At 37.6% G+C, this 18412-nt stretch overlaps 1 protein-coding gene across 1 annotated transcript; it reads right to left on the reverse strand.

The window, feature by feature from the left end:
- Positions 1 to 677: 677 nt before the first annotated feature.
- Positions 678 to 1671, reverse strand: LOC149178008 (uncharacterized). Its single transcript, XM_089423521.1, has one exon. The coding sequence runs from the start codon at positions 1275 to 1277 to the stop codon at positions 756 to 758; it is 522 nt and encodes a 173-aa protein (XP_089279647.1). The 5' UTR covers positions 1278 to 1671; the 3' UTR covers positions 678 to 755.
- Between the last annotated feature and the right edge of the window lie 16741 nt (positions 1672 to 18412).

The following is an 18412-nucleotide window of genomic DNA, read 5'->3' on the forward strand; positions in this document are numbered from 1 at the left end:
GATTGTACAAAACTTAATCGAACTTAGACACTGTTTAAGATAGTTTAATTCCCAAAAAAATAGTTTAATTCCCAAATGTAACTCTCATCCTTTATTGCTCTCCATAAATTTTGAAACAATAACTTACTTAAAAACTAAACTCTATACCAAAAACATACTGACCAATTAATTTACACTTCATCATTACATTCCAAAATCAAAAACCATATAAAAACTAAACTCTACACCAAAAACATACTAACCAATTAATTTACACTTCATCATTGCATTCCAAAATCAAATACCATATAAAAACTAAATGTAATATTTAAACCATAACAATAATTACATTGTATTTATTTTATTTGATAAACTCCTTCTCCACTTGAGCAGCACCTAGATATCTTCACTCCACCACCGACAACTGTAGAAGATGGTGCAGCACCTAGATATCTTCACTCCACCACCGACAACTGTAGAAGATGGTGAAGATTTGTGTACTGGCCCTCACCATCACCACAGGAGAATTGGTTCATTTCTCTTCAAACTTCCAAGGGGAAGTAGCAAAAAAAAAGAAAGGAACCTTACCACCCGGGATGCATTGGTCTCCCTTAATAACTCGAAATCCAAGAAGAAAAGATTTAATCTTGAATTAAATAAAACTTGTAAAATGTTTCAATACATAGGATCGTTCCCCAGAATCTAACCCCAACTCTTTCATAAACCAAAAAGAAGAGAAAATAAAATTTACAGTTGTAGAATTGGCATGTGGTGGCTCAACAAGCGAAGCCAGCCTCCTCGATGGTATGAAGACCAGGCCTCCACAACCTGCTTTTGGTGACCAAGTGCTCCCTTAATATCATCTTCAGCTCCGGATCATCGCAGCTCCGCAACAGCTTCTCAGGCATTGAACAGCCACCATCGCTGCCAAGATTCCAAACCGAATCCGAACTCATCCGCCGCTGCGTTCGCCTACAGACCTCTTTTCTGGCGGCGGCGTACAGCTTCGCCGTCAAGGTCATCAAATTCTCGACGGTCAAGTCGGACTCGAGGGTTGAGAGAGGCAGGAGAAAGTAGAGCTCGCCCAACTGGAGATGCTCCTGGAGCTGCAGCGGGCGGCAGTTGACGGTGTAGAGATCGCGCGGTAAGCAAATGAAATGGTGGGGATGGTTTTGCACAGCTCGCCTGACGCTAATCGGCGCCGGAAACTCATCCAACTGGCCATTAAAGTGGACGACCCTGATAACATCCGGACTCACGACCTCGGTATGCCGGAAGGAGGAGGGTTTCGATCCCATGACGTCTTCTGTATTAGGAAAACAGTTTACAGCGTTTCGAGAATCGAATTCAAGAAGGCCAAGTGCCTGATACTGGATGGGTGAATCGGAAAATTCGAGACTTTGGAGGCGCCGGATGGAGAGATCGTGGCGCCCAAACGTTGGGCGATCGTAAAACACGAAGCCCGGAATTTTTCACCCGCTGGTTTTTATAAATGACGCCCGGAGAAAAGGGGAAGCAGAGAATGCTGTGTGAGATGCGATGGCTATCCAAGATATTGGATATTCACACACAATACCGCTTTTGGAATCTATGGGCCGCATGGATACTGGACTTTGAAATCACCGATGGTTTTTCGGAGGGCCGTTACAACCTGAAAACATCGATTCTTGGCTGGATATTGAATCCCCGCTATGTAGGCCGCCAATGCAAACCATTTAATATTTAACTCAATATTTAGCACAGTTTGTGGTGTAGCACCTTCGCTAAATTTGGGGATTTCTGAATGGGGCCACGCCCGCGCGTAGTTGGATTCTAGTTTATTGTTTGTTGTGATAACATTTCTGCGTTCATGGGATATGTAGTTGGATATTAGTTGAATTGATGTGATCCCATTTTTTGCATTGATGTGATTTGTGGATATTTTATTGGTTTGTTGTAACTTGTGGTTATTAATATAACGCCAACAATAATCGGACGCAGGCATTATCTTATCTATAATGATCTCCGTATGATTTTAAAATAATTAAATAGGATATTATGTCAATAATAATCATTACGGGGAAATTTTTGTTAGGTTATTCCAGATTATTTTTTTTGATATTTATTGTAAATTCGTTATTATCGATGATAAGATTTATTTTTTTATTAATTTAAAAACTATATCTTATTAAAATTTAATAATTATATATTACAAAATATTTTAGTATATAAAAAATTAATTTAAATAAATATCACCATTATAAATAATATATATAAATAAATAACATACATTAATAATTATATATTATAAAATATTTTAATATATAAAAAATTAATTTAAATAAATATTACAATTATAAATGATATATATAAATAAATAGCATACCAAATATGGAATAAGTTTAACATATTTACAATTATTAAGGAATTCAGACTTCTGTGATCCATAGCATTGTTTAGAAAATCTTCGGCAAAATCACATAATCAATCTTGTGTCGACGCGTTTCGAACCAACCAGTGTGGTTCATCGTCAGGACAAGTTGAAGACCAATCCAGCTTAGCTTGATTATTAAGTCAAAATTAGCCGTTGGAATCTCTGCACACTCTATTTAATCAAGCTAAGCTGGATTGGTCTTCAACTTGTCCTGACGATGAACCACACTGGTTGGTTCGAAACGCGTCGACACAAGATTGATTATGTGATTTTGCCGAAGATTTTCTAAATAATGCTATGGATCACAGAACTCTGAATTCCTTAATAATTTCCCTGCACGGAGAAGCCGCTGCTAAGAAGGTTCATCAATTCGAGCGGTCACGCATGCAGGTTACTAAGTTGAAATCTGATCTGGTATTTCTTAAACGTTGCAGAGATTCCTCGGTTATTCCTAACTTTGCCCGGATTAATTTGACCAAGATTATTAAGTCAAAATTAGCCGTTGGAATCTCTGCACACTCTATTTAATCAAGCTAAGTTGGATTGGTCTTCAACTTGTCCTGACGATGAACCACACTGGTTGGTTCGAAATGCGTTGACACAAGATTGATTATGTGATTTTGCCGAAGATTTTCTAAACAATGCTATGGATCACAGAAGTCTGAATTCCTTAATAATTTCCCTGCACGGAGAAGCCGCTGCTAAGAAGGTTCATCAATTCGAGCGGTCACGCATGCAGGTTACTAAGTTGAAATCTGATCTGGTATTTCTTAAACGTTGCAGAGATTCCTCGGTTATTCCTAACTTTGCCCGGATTAATTTGACCAAGATTATTAAGTCAAAATTAGCCGTTGGAATCTCTGCACACTCTATTTAATCAAGCTAAGTTGGATTGGTCTTCAACTTGTCCTGACGATGAACCACACTGGTTGGTTCGAAACGCGTCGACACAAGATTGATTATGTGATTTTGCCGAAGATTTTCTAAACAATGCTATGGATCACAGAAGTCTGAATTCCTTAATAATTTCCCTGCACAGAGAAGCCGCTGCTAAGAAGGTTCATCAATTCGAGCGGTCACGCATGCAGGTTACTAAGTTGAAATCTGATCTGGTATTTCTTAAACGTTGCAGAGATTCCTCGGTTATTCCTAACTTTGCCCGGATTAATTTGACCAAGATTATTAAGTCAAAATTAGCCGTTGGAATCTCTGCACACTCTATTTAATCAAGCTAAGCTGGATTAGTCTTCAACTTGTCCTGACGATGAACCACACTGGTTGGTTCGAAACGCGTCGACACAAGATTGATTATGTGATTTTGTCGAAGATTTTCTAAACAATATTTACAATTATTTCTTATACTTTAATGTATTTAAAAGTAAATATTTTCGTAAATTATTTATAAAATAAAATATTTTTAATCTTTAAAATCATTTATTTAGAGTAGTTTGCTCATTTCTTTGGGTGAGAATTTGGTAGATATTCTTTCACGAAAACATTATACATATATAGTTATTAGAAAAATAACTTTTTATTTTTTCAAATGTTATTTCTATGATAAAATATGATAAAAATGAGAATATTCTTATTAATGAAGTTATTGAGATAATCAAACACAATATGGATTCAGATACAATTAAATTAGTCGAAATTTGTCTCACCTCTACATTCTTCGGTGTTGAAGGTGAATTCTATGAACAAACTTGTGGTGTTGCAATGAGTTCCCCGTTTCCCCTATTGTAGCTATTCTATTCATGGAGGACTTTGAATCTAAAGCCATGGCCCCGGCTCAAGTCACAGCAAAGTTGTGGAAGAGGTTTTTGGATGAGGCCTATGTCGTATGGCCCCATGTTGGGAAAAAGTGGATCTCTTTTTCCAGCATCTTAATAATCAATCTAGCTCCATTAAGTTTACTATGTAATGTGAAATTAATGGAAACCTTCCTTTCCTTGATGTCCTTATTTCAAAGAAGGATGATGGTTCTTTCTCCCACCAAGTGTTTTGGAAGAAAACTCACACAGAGTAGTACCTTCATGCTAAGTCTCATCATTTTCCTACTCAAAAGTTGGGTCTTCTAAACACTTTAGCTACTCGTGTGTTAAGATTTTCTGATGAGAACCACCTTAATGATGAAAAGACCCATCTCCTTAATTTGTTCAGAAATAATGGATATAGTAGAAACCGGTGTCTTAATGCTTTCCTTAAAGCTGACAAAGGTCCTAAGGTTAGAAATGAGCCTAAAGATCAGAGTTCAGGGGTGCATCTTCCATCTACCCAAGGACCACCGATAAGATTGCGAAGGTCATAAGGAAACATAAAGTTCCCTCCACCTTCAGGCTCCTAAACACCATTCGTAGCTCCTTAAGGTCAATAAAAGACCTTCTGGACCCTATTAATATGAAAGGCGTTTATGTTATTCCATCTACATGCGGGACTCCCTGCATTGGTGAAACTAGCTGCTCAATAAATCAAAGGATCCAAGAGCATGTAGCCGACATTAGGCATGAGAGAACAGCTCCTCAGCATTAGCAAAACATGCAGAAAAGACAAAGCACCACATATGCATTGAAGAGGCCCCGGTCATTATGAGGATTGATCATTTCCATCACTAAAAGTTTAGGGAAGCTTTAGAGATCGAAAGGAGGCCTAGTAATCTGAATATAGATGATGGGTGGAAAATTAGGAGTTGTTGGATCCCTGCCTCAACGGAATATGGACTAGGGGCAAAAATTTGCTCAAAAAAAAATGTGCTCGAAATCGCTCAAAACTTGAACGACCACATCCGTCTCAGCCTGCTGTCTATTTTTTCAAACATGCAAATTTTGGGTACAGGTTGAGTAGGATGCTGACTAGGCATTCGTACAAACTAGTTAGAAAAAAGAATATTCCAACATATGGCTCAATGGGATTTTAACACTTGTCAGCATCGAATTGGTCAAAGGCAATTTTGGTGGACCAATGAGAGGCTAACACGTGGCAAGCCTGGAGGCTGCCACGTGCCCTCTCAAAGGTCATATAAAATTTTGTTTGACAAGTCGGGGAGTTGAACCTGTGACCTCAACTGCACCACCACCAAGTGTTACCTTTATATTGCCACCATGCTTATTAATAGTCTATTGGTGCATTTTACATTTAAATGTTATGTCGTTGAAGTTTGGGAGGTAACCTTAACCTTGACTGCCACACGTGACCAACCTCGAAACACTAACCACTATCATTTTATGCTAACCGTGTGATTAATCTATTAATTGCACATTAAAATTAATTAATCATGTTTAACCATTAATTAATTTTAGGATTAAGTTGGCGGATCTTTTGGCGGATGCGAAAAATCCAGAGCTAACTCCAAATTTGGCGGAGTTAACTAGAGTTTCTCAAGATTTAGTGGAGATTTCCTAGGAAAAACTGAAGAAGCCATAACTTTGGCAGTTTTCGACCAATTTTGGCTCAGAAAGAGTCATTCCTAGCTTATTTGGATGCTATGAACATAACGGAATAGGTTGCATAGGCAGAAAGACACTTATGTATGTGATTTTACTACATTAATGTTTAAGGAAGTCTAGGGCCACCAGGAGAGGAGGTCAAGCCTAGATCAGCTGAAGTCCAATTATAGAGCTCGGAGAGTCATTTTTGGGGTTTTTGTGTCTTTTGAATCCAATGGAGCAAGTTTCAAAGCCATTGGAGCACTGCAGGTGCATGTAATCAGATAATTGACCATTAATCCAAAGAGGGCTGAGCATTGAAGTGGTTTCCAAGGAGATGTAGCCTAGGAGTGGTGAACTCCTTTATCAACTTTGTGTTATTATTTTGTTGTGTTTTATTTCTTTGCAATTTACTTGTTGTATATGTGTTTTAAACAACTAATTAATCTCATAAATTTCTCATAAAAGACACTCAATACTTATCACACAATCCTTCAAATTTTGGTTAATTTGAGACAATCCTAAACACATTTTAAATTACTGATGAGGGAGCTTGCATAGCATTAACAAGTTTTCCCAACATTTCAGATCAAATTGGTATCAGACCACTATTATCTCATTTTAACCCTGAGATGGTTTGCCAAGGTTAGCTAGAAAATTAGCTATTGGTTTTGTATTTGTGCAAGGAAAATTTAACTGTGTGCAAGTTTATGTGTGAAAGTTGAAGATGGTCTGAGATGCTTCTTTGTTGAGAAACTTTTTGAAGTTTTGTGAGGCTTTTTGATGCATTACAAGTGTGATGGAAGCTTCAACAAGTGATGTTTCTAATCCATCTTCCTTAGCAAGACTCTTTGATGAAGAGATGTTGCAAGAGCTTATTATCATGAAAGATATGGTGCAAGATTTGTATGAAGATAGGAAGGAGAACACTATAATTCAAGAGGAGTTGATGGCCATGAAGGAGGAGAAGCAAGAGCTTCTTGAAAGATGCAAGAGATGGAGATTCAACTCCATGATGCCAAGGAAACCCTAGCCAAGTATGTGCATGAAAATGAGGTATGCAATTCAAGTTTATCTTCAATTTCCTCTCAAAATGAATGTTTTGGTACTTTTGAAAGACACACTAGAGGAATAGGGTCCAAATTATTGACGAAGATCTGCTATGAAGGTAAAGGGTTAGGAAAACATGCACAAGGCATAGTTGAGCCAATTGTTGTTGAGGAAAGGCCTAGGTATTTTGGTCTTGGTTATGGACAACATGATGGAGAATGCTCCAAAGCCAAGGAGGCACATCAAGGTGTTCCAAGAAGGACTTCCATTACATGTTCATTACCTCAAGCTTGTGAAGTTTGTGGTCATGAGGAATGAAAAATTTTTACACCCACTTTGCAAGAAGATGCTCATAAGCATGCAACTAGTGGAAATGACAAACAAGAGGGTGTTGAAAGCTCTGAGGTCATTGAAACCATTGTTGTTATTTTGAAGAGAGCTACTACCTCATCAAATTCACCTCCTCAAGAAGGTGACAAAGGTGAATGTGCAAGGTATAAATCTGCCTTTAATCAAGTTTCTTTTGATTATGATAAACATGGTAAATCTTCACATAAGATTTGGAGAAAATTTACATGTTCCTTTTGTGGTTTTAATAACCATACTATTTCAAAGTGTTGGAAGACGATAGCCATACATAGGAAACCTTCAAAACAAAAGAGACAGAAATCCAAAGGTCCATTTGATAATGGAAACCATGTTGAAAAGAAGATGCAATTATTTTGCACTCATTTCCATAAGCATGGCCATCTTGTAGACAGGTGTTGGAATTTGCATCCAAAAAGTCATCCACGATATTTGAAGAAGGTTGAGAGAGATTTTGGCAAGAATGGAAAAGAGGATTCCATAATTGATGTGGGTTAGGATGCTATGCATGATGAAGTATAACTGAAAGAAGTGCCATTGAAATGGTTTGGAAAGAGATGGTTAGATTTATTAACCAATTAAGGCCTTGCATTTCTTTTGATAATTTATGCAGATCTTGCCTTATTGATGCATTTCCTTAGTATTTGGATGCATTCCTTTTCTCTTGAAAGTATGTTGCATATTGCATGAAGCAAGATGTTGGAAAAGTAGAGTTATGTTGACTCACATAGATGCAACAGAGATGGAAATTTGCAACTACAAATTTGCATGCATGTTACATTCTTGAACTTGCATGTTTATGCCAAGAAGGTGTTCGAAAGTGGAGTACGTTGACTCACTTTGCTGCAACAAATTTGTTCATTTCAGCCCTTTAAGTACTCATACATACCAATGGGATTCTTGTACTTGTGATTGTACTTGTGAAAGAGATGATAATTGTTATACATGCATGAGAGTTTGTGTGTGTGAACAGTGGAATTTTAATAGTTTCATTGTTCTTGAACATGCATGTGTTATGCTCTTAACCTGCAAAATGATACCCAAATACAGAATATGCGAAGAAAAGATACCCAGAACACAGAATAGAAATGATTTTATTATTCAGAGAGTAATGTTCACTTGCCTCTTCGAGGGGGCAACCTCTAATAGAGCAGAGCTCGATTACAAAATAAGACACGATGCTCCTCGCAGGGAGTCGCTATCCTTTTTATATGACTCATACATGCAATACCACGGACCAATACCATGGGTTTTATTAATACCATATATCTAATACTACGACCCATTTGCAACTAACTGTGGTTCCGTCATTAATTGCGGATTAACCACTTACAATTATTAATATGGGCTTTATTGACTCTTGACTATGACGTGATCCCATTACATAAATAAGGGGGTTAGGGTGGGACCCTAACATGCCCTCCCCCTTAAGACTAGCCTTGTCCTCAAGGCTGAAGCTACGGAAACTGCTGAAGAATAGTGGCTGGTTCCCAAGTTGCATCTTCCGGAGAGGTGTCTTTCCATTTGACGAGGACTTCCTTAATCATGCGGCCGCGCAGTTGCTTGTCTCGTGTGTCTAGGACCTGTTCAGGTTGAAGCCAAATGGACCCTTCTTCGTCCAATTCAGGTAGACTGGTCTGAATTCTGCAATTGTTCCCAATCACTTTCTTGAGGCATGAGACATGGAAGACTGGATGGATTTTTGCAGAGGTGGTAAGGCCAACTTGTAAGCCACTTCTCCAATGCGCTAAAGTACTTGATATGGTCCATAGAATTTGGGAGATAGTTTCTGACACCCCTTGTCTTTGAGTGATGTTTGCTTATATGGTTGTAGCTGTAAAAAGACTTGATCCCCTTATTGAAATTGGCGCTCGGAGCGATGCTGGTCTACTTGTTGCTTCATGCGGTTCTGAGCTTGATGAAGATTCTCTCGAATATGGGCGAGCATGGTTGCGGGGTGTTGTAGGAGTTGATCCACTGCTTGTACTTTTGAGCACCCCTTGAGATACGAAGTAGGTGAAGGCGGGAGTTGACCATATACTGCTTCATAGGGAGTCATTTTGGTGGTGGCATGATAGTTGGTGTTATACCACCATTCAGCCAGAGGTAACCACTGTACCCAAAGGTGTTGCTTTTCTGAAGTGAAACACCTAAGGTAGGTTTCTAGACATTTGTTGATGGCTTCGGTTTGACCATCTGTTTGCGGATGATAGGAAGTACTGAGTTTTAGTTGAGTGCCTTGTATCCTGAAGAGTTCCTGCCAAAAATTACTGGTGAAGATCGGGTCGCGGTCGGACACAATAGAAGTGGGCATGCCATGCAATTTGAAGATTTGATCCATGAAAGATTGAGCGACCAAAGTTGGTGTAAATGGGTGGGGTAGGTCGCAGAAATGAGCATACTTTGACAGTCGGTCCACAACCACCATGATGACTAACTTGTTCCCTGACTTTGGAAGACCTGTAATGAAATCATAGAAACCTCCGTCCAAATTGATGCCGAAATGGGCAATGGTTGTAATGTGCCTGGTGTGTTGATGGTTTCCCCTTTGTGGCGTTGACAGACATCGCATTCTGCTACGAAAGTAAGTTTGACCTTGGAAGTTAGAAACTGCGCGTACAAAACAATGCACTGCTTCTGCGACTTTTTGATGGATGAAATTATGTGTACTTCCACTATCAATCAAGACTACTACTAGGCAATGTTTCATAAAACCTCTGATTTTGAGAGTTTGAGGGGAAGAAATCCCTGCCAAAGCATGCAACGAAATAACTGGTTCGTCAAAGACATTGTCCTTTTGGTTGTCTTCTTCTAGCGGCTCATGTTCCTCAAGTGGTGGATCTTCCTCTGTTGAGCTGTAGTCAGTGGCATCAATTTGAAAAAATTTGGGCTCCTTGCATTTATGACCCGGGGAGTATTTTTCATCACAGTAGTAACATAGCCCTTGCTTTCTTCTGTCGGCCATTTCCACAGGGGACACCTTTTGGACCTTAAGTGTTTGAGTTGTGTTGTGAGCCTGTGGGGAGCGACCTTTAGTGGAGAAATTTGGGCGACTGTATTGGGCTGCTAATGCACATTCCACGTTACGAGCTACCTTGCAAGCCTCCGTCCATGTGGGAGGGTGGTGTAGTAGGACTTGAGCTTTGATGGCTTCTTTAAGACCACTGATAAAACATTCCGTGTAGAACACATCTGAGAGACCCCAAGTGCAGAAGGCTAAGGCTTCAAAAGCTGTAATATATTCATCCACTGTACCAGTCTGTCGGAGCTTAGTAAGACGACCCAAAAAAGATGATTCCTGGTCAAAGCGGTCTTGAAGAGCTTTGGTGAATTTGGTCCAAGTCCTAAAAGGTCCAGTGCAACGTTGATGCCATTCCCACCATTGCCACCTTTCATTGTCCAAGTACATGCTCCCCAACATAAGCTAAGTCTCATCATCTAAGATGTGATTCAGTTTGAAATACTGCTCCATTTGTGCTATCCATGCCGACGGGTGAGAACCGTCAAATTTATGCATATCCAACATGGGAGGTCGCTGACTGGGTTGTTGGTGGGTGTGCCAGACGTGAGGAGAGTGGCTAGACTCACCCTCATTGTGTCCATTGCCATTATACTCCTCCTCGTGGGCTTGCTCCTTGCCCTTCGGGATTATTTTCTCGACCATGCTACATAGTCCGCTAAGGTGAATGTGGAGGGTTTGCACTGATTCTTCAAGTTTGTCCATCCTTTCATTGGCCATCGCTTGAGCTCTAGTTTTTACCATACACCAACCTGATGTTTTGAAAATTGGGACCGCCTAAAAAAAATTTCCACTAAGAAGTGAATGGTACCGCCGTGCTCAGCTCGTCGTCCTGATTCTGATGGGCTAGATCACCATTTTTTTTTTTTTTTTTTTTCTGAAAACTCCTAACGGAGTTTTACTCCTTCCTTATCAATACTGCAGTCACCAAATCCTCAAAATGTCAATGCGGCCAAAAGTCCTGCGAAAATTATACCCCGGTATAGGAACCCTTCACAACGACTCTGATCTGGTGGATCTGAGAGATCTGAATGGCAGATCTAATAGCTCTGGGCGGTGGAACAGATTGCTTCTGCAGATCTGATGGATCTAATAGATCGGAATGGCTGATTTGCAAACTTGACTGCGGGACTGATGTCTGCTGCTGCTGCACCCCTTTGCACAAGCAGATCTGGAAGAGATGATGTGTGATCCCCCGATAGAAAAGGGAACTATGGTCTTGAGGAGTGTCAGGTGCTTCAGATCGCAATATACATAAGGGTCTGGCAGTAGTACTCAGCCCAATGTTTCAGGGCTCTAACTAAGGAGGATCGACCATACCCTTAGCCGTACAACCCGACTACCCTATCGTATGGGCGAGTAATCTCTTCGAGTGTTGTTCTCGGTGTATTGTAGCCGCAAGACGGCCGGCGGTTTATCTATGGCAAGGTTTCAAGGCAGCCTAGGGGGCTTCCGATATACCCAGAGGGTACGTCGAGGACAGTCTGTGCGCGGTTCTGTCTAATGCGCTACTACTTGAAGGGGTAGCCACAGGGGTTACAAGGGAGTCCAACAGACGTGACCACCTCTTGTATTTCCTGCGTGCATGCCTCCCCAAATCCGCAGGTTTATGCGCTCAACGAGAGATCCCGTGGTTTAAAGACGCCGGAACACGTCTCTAGCCAATTTTTTTTTTTCTAAGAAATGGAGATCCCACCGGCCCTGCAAAGTGCTCTGATACCACTTGTTATGCTCTTAACCTACAAAATGATACCCAAATACAGAATATGCAAAGAAAAGATACCCAAAACACAGAATAGAAATGATTTATTATTCATAGAGTAATGTTCACTTGCCTCTTCGAGGGGGCAACCTCCAATAGAGCAGAGCTCGATTACAAAATAAGAAACGATGCTCCTCGCAGGGAGTCGCTATCCTTTATATATGACTCATACATGCAATACCACAGACCAATACCGTGGGTTTTATTAATACCATCTATCTAACACTACGGCCCATTTGCAACTAACTGTGGTTCCATCATTAATTGCGGATTAACCACTTACAATTATTAATATGGGCTTTATTGACTCTTGACTATGACGTGATCCCATTACATAAATAAGGGGGTTAGGGTGGGACCCTAACAGCATGAGTGATTGACTTGTGTTGGTTGATTACTTTGTTAACATGTATGTTGTCAACTTGAGAATGTTGATCGTTTTCACATGCATGAGTGTCGGCTTGTGTGATCGATTGATTGTTACATGTATGTTATATCGACTTGGAAGAGTTGATTTTGTCTCCAAAGATGAAAGGGAGATGTGATGAATTATTTCATGAGAATATGGAATTCTTGCTGTAAATTGTCAAGTTGTTGTACATGCTTTTGCTTGACTTGAAAGTCAGTTGTTTGAAGAAGCATGTTTTGTCAACTTGTGTATAGTCGATGGTTTATACACCAAGATGTAAGACTGCATGGTGATGTTCACATGATGTGATAGTTGTTTCTTTGAAGAAGCAAAAGGAAGAGGTTGTCAAGTTATATTCTTGCATGAGTGCTTTCCAAGGTTAATGGTGTTTCTTGACAAGATGTCATGGTATTTTGGAAGGTTCACGCTTGAGCAAGAAGCTCACGATCAACCTTCATTCTCAAATCATGACATGAGCAGCAAGTTAATACTAGAGGATAATGGAATCAAGAAGTGAAAGTGGACAAAAATGCCAAAAAAATTTGTAGCCCTTGTAAAATATCAAATGGTCTACAATGTGATTTGATGTGTTGATGTCAAGAAGCGAAAGAGGTGGTGAATGCATTCTTCCAAATGTGGAATTTGGAACCATGGAGGTAAAAGAATGGTCATTTTTTTTTATTACTGATATTGGAATTCATTGTTGTAGTTCACTCAAATGGGCTTAACTTGGAAAAGTAGTTTCAAGTAGAAGATTGCATTGAATCCATGTGTTGCTAAGGAGGAACATGATTCTCAGTGGGAAGGCCATCAGTCAACTTTCCAAGCACCGAGGGATCGCTTTGGTACAACAGGGTGTTTAATCAACAAGCAACCAACAAGTGTTGGATTGGGTCAGCAGCAAAAAGAGAACATTGGTTGAAGTGCCAAGCCATTTTCAAGGCAAGGCATGTCAGTGAACCCAAGTGGTTGTCTTGGAAATTTTTCCAGGTAGAATCAATTGATAGAACTTGGGAAGGCGAATAGTATTCAGCTCTCATCAGATAAACAAATTTTGTGGGTCCAAAATCTTGTTAGTGGGAAGGAGTCATCGGAATCTGGATTAGGGGCAAAATTTTTCTCAAAAATAAAAGTGCCCAGAATCACTCAAAAACTGAATGATTGTGTCTGCCTCGATGATATGATCCCAATGAAACTTGTTTCACTGAAAACGGAGTTCATATGAGAAAGTTAGAACCTGTTGTTCATTTTGTCAAACATGCAAATTTTGGGTACAAGTTGACTGGGATGTTGACTAGGCATCTGTACAACCCAGTCAACAAAAACAATATTCCAAGGAATATTCCTTAGAATATTCCCATAATATTTCGACATATTGCTCAATGGGATTTTGATACTTGTTGGCATTGGATTAGTTAAAGGCAGTTTTGGTGGACCAATGAGAGGTTGATACGTGGCAAGCCTGGAGGCCTCCATGTGCCCTCTCAAAGGTCATATAAAATTTTGTTTGGTAGGCCAGGGAGTCAAACTTGTGACCTTGCTAGCACCAGCACCAAGCGTTACCATTATACCACCACCATGCTTCTTAATAGTCTATTGGCACATTTTACATTTAAATGTTATGCCATTGAAGTTTGGGAGGTAACCTTAACCTTGACCGCCACATGTGAACAACCTCAAAACACTACCCACTAGCATTTTATGCTAACCGCACGATTAATCCGTTAACTTTAGATTAACATTAATTAATCATGCTTAATCGTTAATTAATTTCGGGATTAAGTTGGCGGATCTTTTGGCGGGTCCGACAAATTCGGAGCTAACTCCAAATTTGGTTGAGTTAACTTGAGTTTCTCAAGATTTAGTGGATATTTCCTAGGAAAAACTGAAGAAGCCATAACTTTGGCAGTTTTCGATCAATTTTGGCTCAGAAAGAGTCATTCCTAGATTATTTGGATGCTATGAACACAATGGAATAGGTTGCATAGGCAGAAAGACACTTATGTATGTGATTTTACTACATTGAAGTTTAAGGAAGCTTAGGGCCACGAGGAGAGGAGGTCAAGCCCTAGATCAACTGAAGTCCAATTGCAGAGATCGAAGAGTCATTTTTGGGTCTTTTAGGTCTTCTAAATCCAATGGAGTAGGTTTCAAATCCATTGGAGCACTACAGGTGCATGTAATCAGAGAATTGACCATTAATCCAAAGAGGGCCTAGTGAATGAAGTGGTTTCCAAGGAGATGTAGCCCAGGAGGGGTGAACTTCTTATCAATTTTGTGTTATGAGTTTGTTGTGTTTTATTTCTCTGCAATTTACTTGATGTATATGTGTTTTAAACAACTAATTAGTCTCATAAATTGCTCATAAAGGACACTCAATACTTGACACACAATACTTCAAATTTTGGTTAATTTGAGATGATCCTAAACACATTTTAAATTACTGATGAGGGAGTTTGCATAGCATTAACAAGTTTTCCCAACATTTTATATCACTACTATTTCTCTTAGGTTCTATTTCTCTGATTGTTTTGTCTTTCATCCTCAATTTTCCCACCCTTCCCTTGTTTCATGTCATTGTTTGTTTTTTTTCCCGCCTTGTGATTTCTAACTACTTTAATTTTTATTTCGTTTTCAATTTACGATTAATTATTTTTTGCATTATGTAATATTTTTATTTTCTTTATTATTATTATTATTATTTTCTCAAATTTATTTTCCCTATATAAATAAATAATATTTTAATATGTTAATTATTGATTGAGTCTCTTTGACCCTTTTTAAAATAATCTTGATCTTTTCCTTTCAATATTTTGATTTCTTGGTAAATAATAAAATTAATTAACTATTTAATTAATTTAATATGAATTAATTGGTCACTTATTCGTTTTGTTAGATTTGACCCAATTTAAGTTTTTGGTTTTTAATCTTCTTTTTAAATTGAATATTCCAATATATCCTCTTTTTAGTAAATATTTTATTTTATTCAAATTAGTTGTTTCATTCTAACAATTAGAATTTATTATCTCTTACGATATATTTATTTAATATGGTGCTCTAGATTTGATTCACCATCTTGTCCTAACATTATTTCTCTAAAGTGATTTTTATAGAAAGATTTCTCATATTCAATATCAATATCAATATCGTTTATATTTATTATTAGTTAGTAAATTTATATTAACTATAAATGGGATTATATTCAAAATACATGTTTATTAATAGTTTTATAAACGAGATTATATTCAAGATACTTTAAAGATTTTTGTTAATAGTTTTGAATGAAGAGGTGCTTTACACTATGGGGTTAGCTTTATTAGTAAAAAATCTATAAAAATAGAATAAAAAATTTAATGTGAGTTTAATTTAAATATTTAAATGTTAGGAGATGTTTTACTTAAGAATTAAAAGAAAATTTTGAAAAATTTAAAAATAATGTTTGATTCAATATAAATATTCAAACTACACACACACACACACACACACATATATATATATATTCATATGCTAACTCTCAACACTCTCCAATCAATATAGTAGAGACGTTGTAACATAATTTCATGTAATGTTATTCTTGAGATGCAAACCTCTTTGAGAGTGAAAATATATTTGATCCCTTTCAATTCTAGGTAGATCTCAGCAAGAGTATATCCAATACCTGCAAGCTAGATATACCAATATTTTATAGCTTACCAGGAGTATCAAAATGTTTCCAAACAAGTCCCTTGGATTTGAACCCAAATAAAGAGGAGAAAAAATCATACTCCCAACCACGTTAGCTACTAACTTGGGATATTAATATATTTCTATTAATTTATTACCAAATACCGAAGAAGAGAGAAACCAACAAAGATTCCAACGCTTGGGAGAGAAGCCATAAGGGGGATTTGTGGAAGTTTCCTATTTTACCTTGAATTAAATGTTCTAATTATTGACATGGTTGTTGAGATACCCAACTACCAAAGTGGCATTGAACTGCTCAAGGGTATGAGCTACGTACTCATTCTAGAGAATTTAGATTGACCATGTATTCCAAGGAATGAGGCCCAAATTCTCATGAATATCAGTGTGTTTGATTAAGAAAAGGAGAAGAAATGATGGGGGTGTGAGGAAAAACAAATAAAAGAAGAGGAAGTTAAATGTGCAGAGTGTTGTGCAACGAGACTAACCTGTGAAATGTATCACGAACTACACATGGGTTCTAAGGTTGTTGCTTTGAGCAGAAGATGAGAAAAATACCTATGATGGGTAATAACCCATGTAAGTATGGTGGATTCCCCTATTTATGAGGGAAGTCAATGTTGAAGCCATCAACCTAAGCTAGAGGGTCGAAGAAAAAGCTGAGGTAGCTTGTTGACACAATGCACAAAAGCACCAAAAAGGGAAATCATTGAGTGATGTTTGGCTTAATGAAGGGCTCCCTTTGTGTTGTGCAAGCCCAATGTGGCCATATTGTGAAAATAATAGAGCTTGACTCAATGGATGAAATCCAACATGTTGAATTCCTCTGTATGAAGGAGAGTATCTTTTATGTTCTCTACCTAAATTGAATCTCATTGAACTTTGAGTGAGGATTCCTCTCAAAGCATTGGATTTGGTTCAAGGTTGGCCATCTATAAGAAATGATGTAGTATATCTAAACCTATGTTGAGTGGAGAGTGACTCTCCCTTCATTAGTTTCCAACAAGTTTAAGTGAATCATATAAGTGTATCTATTTCCCTGATAGTGAAATGAAATTATTGTTTAATATTTCATGATTCTTGCTATGCTAGTTATTTTGTATGTTTGTAATGATGAATTCATTTATTGTATAATGATATGCAAAGATAATCTATCAAAATATGTTACTTGTGATACATATGAGATGATAAATATGACCACAATGGTTGTATCATATTTTCATGCCTAGTTGTTGATAGTAATGTTCTCTTATGTTGTTCTTTCAAGATAATAGGATTGATGGATAGATGAGATGGTTAGCTAGTTGTGAAAGATTTAACAAATTTTAATCAGTGTTCTTGGTCTACTCTAGATAGGACAAAGAAGCCCTTAATATATCATGGTGATAAAAATGTATTTTGTTGATGTGTACATAGATGAAAAATTAAAAGACTTTATTAAAAAATGGAGACTCAAACGAAGGATCTTCACATAACATTTGATGGAAAGTGTTATCAACTTCATTGGAAAACGCTTGAATGGTGGAAGTTTATTAAAGGACTTGAGGTAGGATTGTGTGGCCTATTATTTGTTGTGTTTAGCCTTCACTAGGATAGCTAAGAGATTGAACAACTATGTAGTATATGTGCTTCACTGTTGGGTGAATGCATGAAGATGGGTTACACTTTTGGGCCAAATGTGGCGATGAAATTTCAAAATTTTACTCTTTTATCGAATTGAAGCCCTCAAACTTCATATAAGCGTTGTGAATGTTGATTCAAAGGAAAAAGAAAATTTGTGAATAATTATGTTGTTGTCCTAATGGTATTTTTTGCAAAAAAAAAATAGCGTCGTATAATATGTCAATTTTACATTAAATGAAATGCTTGTCCTAGCTAATTTTCACACATCTTAAGAGGTATGTGTGCATTCACATAGCATAACTTAGTTTAAAATGTGTAATTTTTAAAATATTTAAATGTGCATGATCTAAAAAGAGAGAACTAAGTCATGCATATTAAAAAAAATATATGCAAAATTTTAATTTAATTTTTCAAAGTTGGTGAAGTAATATTTCAATTGCATTTTGCAGACACATGTGTTCACCTAATATTTTTTTCAACTATTTATATAAATTGAAAAAACAAGAGTACCTTTTTGAAGAAGACTTGGGAATGAATATAGTGGTATTTGTTGAAATATTTTCATTATGTATACTTTATGTTATTGATTTTTTATTTATCCCCTTTGAAACTGTCCAAAAAAAATTCAAGCATTATGTTTAAAAGAACTTATATGCAAAATACCATATGAATTCGAAAATGTCAAACT

Source organism: Pinus tabuliformis, chromosome 4_1 (assembly GCF_031772625.1).
Source record: "Pinus tabuliformis cultivar Carrire ecotype Pingquan chromosome 4_1, CPIR1, whole genome shotgun sequence".
NCBI lineage: Eukaryota > Viridiplantae > Streptophyta > Pinopsida > Pinales > Pinaceae > Pinus > Pinus tabuliformis.

What these genes read in the sequence shown, in the direction of transcription:
- LOC149178008 (XM_089423521.1), bottom strand. Translation starts at nt 1,277, where the DNA reads ATGGGATCGAAACCCTCCTCCTTCCGGCATACCGAGGTCGTGAGTCCG.